Source organism: Zerene cesonia, unplaced genomic scaffold (genome assembly GCF_012273895.1).
Source record: "Zerene cesonia ecotype Mississippi unplaced genomic scaffold, Zerene_cesonia_1.1 Zces_u002, whole genome shotgun sequence".
In the NCBI taxonomy this organism is placed as follows: domain Eukaryota; kingdom Metazoa; phylum Arthropoda; class Insecta; order Lepidoptera; family Pieridae; genus Zerene; species Zerene cesonia.
This window is the reverse complement of record NW_024045132.1, coordinates 2789737-2799386: the sequence shown is the minus strand read 5'-3', so window position 1 is coordinate 2799386 and position 9650 is coordinate 2789737. Positions and strand designations below refer to the sequence as shown.

The 9650-nt window shown below is 33.0% G+C and overlaps 1 protein-coding gene across 3 annotated transcripts in view; it reads left to right on the top strand.

The window, feature by feature from the left end:
* LOC119838316 (protein GDAP2 homolog) overlaps positions 1-9650 on the top strand; it is a 62735-nt gene that overhangs the window by 24743 nt on the left and 28342 nt on the right. For 2 of the 3 annotated variants that reach the window (XM_038364200.1, XM_038364199.1), the window contains exons 3-6: positions 1067-1209; positions 3269-3401; positions 3831-3940; positions 4262-4483. In XM_038364200.1, the coding sequence (XP_038220128.1) occupies positions 1067-1209; positions 3269-3401; positions 3831-3940; positions 4262-4483 (608 nt within the window). Of the gene's footprint in view, positions 1-1066; positions 1210-3268; positions 3402-3830; positions 3941-4261; positions 4531-9650 lie in introns of all 3 variants that reach the window. The other variant, XR_005288192.1, reaches the window with a different exon arrangement.

Below are 9650 nucleotides of genomic sequence, written 5' to 3'. Positions count from 1 at the left end.
GTTTTATCTTTGTTTATTACCACGAGATGGCGCTGCTCGTGATTGAGTCGCGCTGGCGAAATGGTTTCGTAATTAAACGTAAGAAATCATTGTTATGATATTTGCCTTGTGTAAACGTAAATAAATTGTTAAAATTAGTGCTGAGTGTTTGAGTGAATCCCGCGAAACTTCAAATTTATACAAATCCGTATAGTAAATATATCTTTATAATAACTTTGAAATAGCTTATGTCCTTCTTCAGACATAAATCTATTTACTTATTACATTACATAAGCATCCAACGGTTGTTATGTATACAAACAACTAGATTTTCTTCGATGTCACTCTTTAATATTGCTTGTAGTCGTATAGGCTGGTGGGAATTAAATAAATACAGAACATTCTTTGTTATCATATAAATACAAAATATAAGTGTTATAATACAAGTGGATTAAAATTCCTAGTATAGATACTAACGCCTCTTGAACTTTTCTTTATCTAAAATGACTTATGTAATTTACTAGCTACTCTTCTATCTACTAGCTAGTTTTTTTTTCTGTAAATAAACGTTTTACAATAATGACGGTAGATTTTAGTGGCCTGTGGCGGCCATTATGTGACATCTGTCGAAAATATATTTTATTATTCACTTCATCATCATCATCATAATCATCAACCCATATATGTTCCCACTGCTAGGACACAGGCCTCCTATGTGGGTTCAGGCCATAATCCACTACGCTGGCCAAGTGCGGGTTGGCAGATGTCTTGCAGAACTTACATATATTAAATCACCATGCTAAGTTACATGAATAAATGACTAGCCCAGAAGTACTTTATCATCAAAATATGTGTCCAAAGTGCAATTGCATTACGTCGATTTCACACCTAACGGGGTGTGGCTTTAAACCAACTTTTCAAGTATTAAAGGATTAAGTATTTAGATGAATGGTTCGGTCAATAATCAGCCAAGACCTGATGTTAAAGGAATACGACGGAGCTCAATTTCATGACGTATATACAAGTTATCTCAGTACAAAAAGTTGTAAAACAAATTAAATCACAAAGTCTCGCCAATATATTTCAGGCAAGGTGACATATCGACGCTCGAAGTGGACGCGGTCACGAACACAAGTGATGAAACGCTGACAGAATGCAATGCGATCAGCGAACGGATCATGTCCGCCGCTGGACCGGACCTGAAGGAGGAGATTATTACTCGAGCTCATGGTAAGTAATCTCTGTTCCTATATATTTTACTCGGTCCTTGAGTATCGAGCTCTCTATCTGTGCTCTTTTGATATTGTCCCATTTGTCCCTTCAACCGACGTTTCCAAAACTAAGCATACTGCTCAATTTGAATAGATTTTTTTTTTTTGATTTTCTTACTCGATAACTACATGGGTCTTCGACCGACTGACGTAATTCTTTCTGTGCTTTGTTATCATTTGGTAACATTTTAGAATATGTAGTGGGACATCCCTACTCAGGAACGACTTTTTGCAGTGTAAACACTGTCCCTTTCCGTTTTAAGCTCTCCTTTAGCATAGTCTGTACTCTGTAGTTCTGTCCGTTTTGTCTATTTCCATTATTATATGAATCAAAGCTATTATCTGATATTCCATTGTACTTTATTCTCTTCCTAGATTACCTCTTTCAAATCTACCTAGAATTAGCCATTGCATAGTACATAATATGTGAAATAAGATGAGAAACACATCCTAATAATATTATAAATGCGAAAGTTTGTAAGGATGTGTGTACATTTGTTGCTCTTTCAAGCAAAAACTACTGAAACGATTGCAATGAAATTTGGTACGTAGATAGCTGGACAACTGGAATAACATAAAGGCTACTTTTTATCCCGATATTCCTACGGGATACGGACTTACGCGGGTGAAACCGCGGGGCGCAGCTAGTTAATATAAATACGATATAACATTCAGATAGTTTTGAGTTTTATTGACTTAACCTATTGCCGGGCTAGTACATTTGCTACTATTATTAAATTAGCGTTTACCGTCAAATATGAAGAAATTCACCTAATAATAATAATAATAATTTTTGATATATTCATGTTGTTCACATGTGTATAAAACAATCATAAAAGCTGCAGTAAATTTTTACTAGCAGTGTCGATGTTTATCATATTTTTATTCGCGTCACAAGTAATGAAAGTTTTTCTAGTGTAATTATAATATAAAAACAAGGTAAAAAATTATGATAGGTTATGAATATTATATTTTATTACTTCAACTCACTGGGTTTTCAAGGCCATACATTCATATTATTATATTTAAATTGAAGTTTATAATATATAAACTATGGTGTTACGACTTATTGTTAAGTGCACGTGCATTTCACCTTATTCAACCGACATCAAAAAAGGAGTAAGTTCCCAATTTGTCCGTATTTTTTGTGTTTCTTACCTCACCACTTTTGAATTGGTGAACCAATTTTAATGATTCTTTTTTTTTATTTAAAAGCAGCACTCGCAAGTGGTCCCATTGTTCTAGTCCTGATAGTTAAAAGCAATTTAGTTTTTTTTCTTAAAAATTGTTACATAAGTGAAAATTTAGATAAGCGAGAGAGAATGATAATTTATCTTGTACAATAGCTCTTTATTTCAATTCAATACATTCGAATTTTCGAGAAAGCATTTGCTTTGGCGGTGACGCTCGCGCTTTCGGCGCGCTCCATCCGCCTTTTGTTTTATTATCTGAGTCATTCACAGCCAAATCTCGTAACGACATCTTTTGTAACATATTTCATGCCAAAGTGCATACAATCTGTATCTATAAAAATTGCGCTGACAGAATGATACTTGCACATTTTAAAAATTTTTAGAAAATATAATGCACAATTTGACATAAGTATTTTTATAACTTGTAACAAAAAAGTTTTTTCTAACAAAAAAGTTTTTTTTTGTACTTTATTTAGATATAGAGCCTTTGTTATGAACCAAAAAATAATCATCCACTTTTTAAAGTTATTGTAAACTATTAGAATTTTATTTGTTGGGTTCACAGAGAATGTTCAGAGAGTGCAGAATGTAAAAATATTCAGACCAAATTTTTTAATAATTTCATTGAAGCCACCCAGAATAAAATGTAGTTTCATATAAACATAGTAAAATGCCACGTTTTTCTATATTACTCAACATGATCTTGCAGAATATTCAGACCAAATTTTTTAATAATTTCATTGAAGCCACCCAGAATAAAATGTAGTTCCATATAAATATAGTAAAATGTCACGTTTTTCTATATTACTCAACATGATCTTGCAGAATGCAGAACGGGCGAGGTGCTGGTGACGCCGGGCTACATGCTGCGGTGCCGGCACGTGATCCACACGGTCAGCCCCAAGTACGTGCCCAAGTACCACACGGCGGCCGAGAGCTCGCTGCATAATTGCTACAAGTGAGTAAAAGTATAATTTTAATGATATCTTAAAAGTGGCCGATGGAATTAACAGAACTGTGAAAAAGTCATGTCATGAATTAAATGTTTGCTTTTGGTTCAAAATGTACAATTGGGCTACAAAATGTAATCATATTCTAGGACCATGGCTGGTACGAATCCCGCCTCATGGTAATTTGTTTTCTATTTCTTAAATATTTTTATTTAAATAGTATTTAAATGTTGTTCAACTATGAATAAAATGTTGTTATAATTACATTGATAACAAGAAGCATGATATGTTGACTAAAAAATCGGTAAAGAAATATAAATATAATCGGTATATAAATAGTATTACACAAATAATCTGATAATATTAATCACTAATGATATTTAAAATAAGAATAGCGCATATAGAAAAACGTTGTAATGTGATGGTATCAATTTAAGGAACGTGCTGCACGCGGCGAGCGAGCTGCGCGCGCGCTCGCTGGCGCTGTGCGTCGTCAACACGCCGCGCAGGAACTTCCCGCCCGACGTCGCCGCGCACGTCGCCTTGCGTGAGTTACGCGTCTATGTACATTTTATTAGCGTTCAGTGAAATAAAAAAACAATAGTGGTTTTTCTTTGTATGTGAATTTGAATTCACTTCATCATTTGACTTTAAGTTCCGAAAAATTAAATAATTTGAATGAGGAAAATTTTAAATGCATTTAGATGAAATTTACATTTTTGGTCACAGAATAGTTAAATGGTACGCTCTCGTGTAACAGGACGAATATAAATTCGTTTTTAAAGTTGCGCGTTTAAATATACATAGTTCCACTCGCATATAATTTAAACATAACATACACATTGAGGGTCGGTCGGTGTGTCCTTAGGCACGATCCGGCGCCACCTGGAGGCGAGCGCGCTGCCCGCGCTGGTGGTGCTGGCGGGCGCGTGCGGCGCCGAGCTGGCGCCGTTCGCGGCGCTCGCCCCGCTGTACTTCCCGCGCGCGGCCGGCGAGGCGGACGCGGCGCGCTGGGCGCTGCGCCCGCACGCCGACCCGCCCGAGCGCCGCATCCGCATCATACACAACCCGCACGAGCACGCCGCGCCCGGTGAGTGTGCCGCATCATACACAACCCGCACGAGCACGCCGCGCCCGGTGAGTGTACCCCCCGCCGCGCCCGGCCCCGCCCCGCCCCGTGAGACGTTCCCGGAATAACGATGAATTGATGCACGGGGCAAATATTTCATACAAAAACAGGTTTACCAATTAGAATTTTTACATTTTACTGAAAATCACATCAGGCATCCGTTTGTATTTAGGTAGTTAAATAATTACCCATCAGCATCGTTCCTTGCACTTTGCTGGAAAATTTAATCTTAAAAAAATTATGCGTTCGCGGAATGACAGACAAACTTACCGCCATACTTCGAAATCAATTTTAGGGGAAAATATTATTGTATTTAGTAAGAAACTAAAATATATTTTAATTATGATGGTAACCATAATAAAATGTAACCATAATGAAATTGTAAGGCCTTACATTTTTATAATATACTAGCTGTCCGCCCCGGCTTCGCCCGTGGTACATATAAAGCCTAAATTCTCCCTCAATACTTTTATTGTAGGGCATCTAAAACTGAAAGAATTCAAAACGGACCAGTAGTTCCTGAGATTAGCACGTTCAAACACACAAACGAACAAACTCTTCAGCTTTATAATGTATAGCTGTCAAGTTCAATATCTGAATTATTGCGATTAGAGTTATATATTTGAGTTTAAATAATATCAAACGAACTAACTAACCCTTCAGCTTTATAGGTACACTGGTTCGGATGTTTTAATAAAGATATGTTACGATAATGATAATGTAGCTTTCGAATGGTGAAAGAATTTTTAAAATCGGTCCAGTAGTTTTTGAGCCTATTCATTACAACCAAACAAACAAACAAAGTTTTCCACTTTATAATATTAGTGTAGATATATTTTAACTGTTATTGTCAGCAAATAACGCTATCCGTTATAACGTTCCCGGAATTACGTTTTGGAGGTAATTTTTGAAAAAAAAATTTAATTGATGTGAATAATCTATAGAATACTATTTTAATAAAAATTTATAAATTCCATCATTTAATTTACTCCGACGCGAATTTGCCACCTTTGGCGATATTGGGCCATTTAATGTAACATTTACGACATTGCAAAAATTTTATTAATTAAAATACTGCAAAATAAAGGTTGTAACTTCATTACATTATGTAGGACAAGCGATCCCTGTACCCTTTTATAAACGCTACTCTGATGAATGCCACATAGAGACGTGTGTATTAATTTTAATATAACTCTTTTATGTAGATCATCCTGTCTATTCTCACATTTACTGATTCAACTAGATTTCTTATAAACGCTCTTTTTATTCTTTCACAATTAATATTTTTACCCAAAACACACTTATATTTATTTATGTTTTACGTATTTCCTACAAAATGTTAACAATGATTGAACGAAAGTCCGTCAAAATATACAAATGCATATTTCCTTTGTTCTTAGAATATGATGAAACAACACTATATCCTGTCTTACACAGAAATCGATATTTGTGGACGATTTGAGATAGAATCTATAAAAAAATTGGAACAAAAAACATATGAATCACGACTCGTTGAAATGTATTGCGCCGTTATTATGACCCAATTGCGTTATCGATTCGATTTACCGATTATCTATACGAAAATTTGATTTCTTTATTTTGTTTTTTTTTTTATAATTATCTTATTGCGTGTTTTTTGTAATACGTTTTCAAAGATATATATAATATACCCTGTATTTTTCAACTGGCATGATTTTTTGCAAATTATGTTCCAGGAATAACTATCATTTAACACCAATCGATAGTGCCATTAATAAGGAACTATTCCTGGGAAGTAATTCCATAAAACTTACCTACAATAACGCGTATTAAAACGTACATTATATCTTTCTAACGATTCATTTAACACTGCTTCTTTTTCCTATGAAATTTGGTAAATTAACGGCCCTAATTACTGTTGCATTTTGTGTTATTAGTGAACACATTATTACCAATTAATAAGCATCTATCTAATAGTTGTAAATGATCTCTCCAGCGGTTTGGTGTGTTTTAAAGGAATCTTCATTTTTCTTTAATATGTCATTTTTTCAATTATTATCGGAATTGCAAGGTAGGTTTAATAAGTGGATTTTATTATTGTTCCTTGTTTTTTTTATTACTGAAGTGCCCTTGAGAGTTTTTATATTTGAATAACATCTAGTGTTCTTCATTCGTTCTGAAATTGTGCAGGAATCGAGAAATTCTTAAATTTGTTTCTTTTTTTTTTGTACCACATTTTTAATAGAATCAAAGTGAATAGTTAATTTTAAATTATTTAATTAATGATTCGAACGGTAGGTATTTCTGTACCCTCCCCATGATAATATTATTTTATCGTTCAATGGATATGAACAAAAAGTTTTTATAATGGAACATCACTAGAATATTATCTTAGATAAGCAAGTATTGGTACGATTTATCGACTATTGACGCATTTAGTGTTATCGTGCGGCGTGGTTAATACAGTTCAAGAAAAATTGTTGTAATAAAGTGCGTTCAGCTATGGAGATCCAGCCTTCGGTTCATTTGGAGTTAAAGCCGCGTATTCGCTGTAAGTTTGTACATAAGAATGAACAAATATATTAAAATCATGCAAAACAAGTCTTACTATTAAAATTTATTCCACTAGACCAGTCCCTGATTTTATAGAGCGAATGGAAGAGCGAAGTTATATCATAGAATAGAACCTCGTAACTTTTTGCTGGATTAACCGATTTTTGTGACTCTTTTCTATTTAAAAGCTTGTGTCTGCCACATGATCCCTATTTAAATTCGTCTAGTTCTGGCAGAATAAAGTCGGTTTAGTTTTTTATAAAAAAACAATTATTTTCGTTTAATTTTATACTAGTACTGAATAAATTAATTTTCCAATCAACTATAGTTAATAATAAAGGAAAATATAAGCTTTACTAAAGTAAGGTGTTTTTTAAAAACTGGCGGTTTCACGTCCCTGTTATTGAAGAAAATTCCGGAATGCTATATTTCTTCGAGGTAAATAATAATAGCCTGTACACAAAAATCACACCGAAATCCGCTCGTTGTGACATTAAAGAAGGACAAACACACTTCCGCGTTTAGAATATTGGTAAGGATATCTTATCCTATATAAACTTATCAAATGATTATTATATTACAATCAACCCTTACAAATTGTTTAAAATTTTAATTTAAGGTGACGTATTTAGGCAAGTGTTAAGGCGCAATTTCAAATTTTATAAAAGTTTAAACCTATATTTATGTGATTTAGTTTCGTACAAATACTTAAGCACTTCTAAAGACAGAATTATTTTGAAATTACAGATATATATACTTACTAAATATATTTTCATGATCTTTTTTTTAATACATCCTGAATTGTAAATGATGGCCATAATATAATGAACTATCGCTCCGCCACGGCCACGTGTACCTACATATTTATCTCTTGGTACATATAGCCTGGCACTCGCTGAAGATGACCTATCTAATGAAGTTATCTTTCTTATGGTGAGAATTTTTAAAGTAGTTTTTTTACACACATTACAAACATACATACAAACAACAAATGATTGCTTCTTATGGTTCATTAATTAAGAGACTCGATATTTATTACCTTAATTATTTTTATTGCCTTGAACTTGTGTTTTAGTATCTTACCTCATAATTTTAATAAACTGTGACCTTAAATTAATATTTCATAAACTATTTATAAATAAAAGATCATAGAAGATGTTGATGTCACCAAAAATTGCTTGTATAATTTACTAGCTGTTACTTCCTTAGCCTTTCTATGAACCAAATTGGTTCAGTATTTTCTATATACACGAGCAAAGAACAGATTCACAGATCACTTTATCATTTTCTATATTTTCATACGTTTCAACAACAAACCAATAATGATAGAATTCTTCATGCATTTTGCTTACATGATGAACTGAACTGAAGTTTTTTAATTGAATACAACCGGGCGAGACTTTATGTTTACAAACTTATGATAACGACGCGAAATAAAACCGCACGAGATATTTTGATAATACTGTTTTCTGTTATCTGTAACCTAGTAAACATTCTAAAGTGTTTAAAAATTATTTAAAAATCGCTCAAAAATAGTTTTTTTTAATTAGCCAATGTAATCATAATTTGTGAATTGTGACAGTGACGTTTAATTATTCCGCCATGCCGCCATATTGCATGTGAAGTTTTGAAATTATTTCCAATTAGCGATAACATGATAAATGAGGGCTTTGAATTTAGCTGTAAGTGAAATGTGCAGTGTATATACGCTGGCAATTAAAAATAATTTAAGATATGGATGCTTCAAACTGAATTGATTTTATAAAGAGGCGAATATTACATTATTATGAAGAAATTTATTTTTTCTTCTTCATCCTCGCAAGTATTAAATTAAAAATTATATTCTAACTATTATAGTTAAGGTATGGCATCAATACCAGTCCAAAATTCTAAAATTTTCTACCGATATACCTACTTGATTGACATATTAGTTTCACAATCTATACCGTTTAGTAATGCTCGTGGTTTACTTTAAATTTTTGGTTTAATTATGCAAACTACAAAGGATTTGGAGCAGCATAAACATGAACTAGTAATGTCGTTGAATGTCTTTTAAAATTACTGTTTTGTGCAGTATTGTATGTGCAAACACAGACCTATATTGTTCGTAGAACAAAGAATTTAAATGGAACATAAATATTATTGTAACATTCAGATATGTAGGATCAATGAACTAAAATTAATGTTTCGTGAGTCAGCTTTCATTTATATTCTATAGTAAATAAATAATATGCAAATGAATCTCTGTTAGCAGTAACAGAGATTCATTTGCATTGTAAGATGAGCAATAATTAATTGTAATGAAAATTGGCGTTGGCGGGATTTTTTTTTATATTTTGGAAGCAAATGAGTGGTCTTCGCGTCATTAATGTAATAATTTTTAAAGTGATTTTTATGATTTAGAAAACGTTTTTTATATTAAAAGTAGTACCGGTTAACTTTGAGTACTTCCTACGTATTATAACATTATCTAATAGTACAAACAGCATTATCTACATTTGATATAAATGTCGCATTGCAGGAGTTTTGGACAACGTATATTCGCTTGCTATTTATTAACTTAATAACTAATTTTATATGAATTTTCTATAAAAAT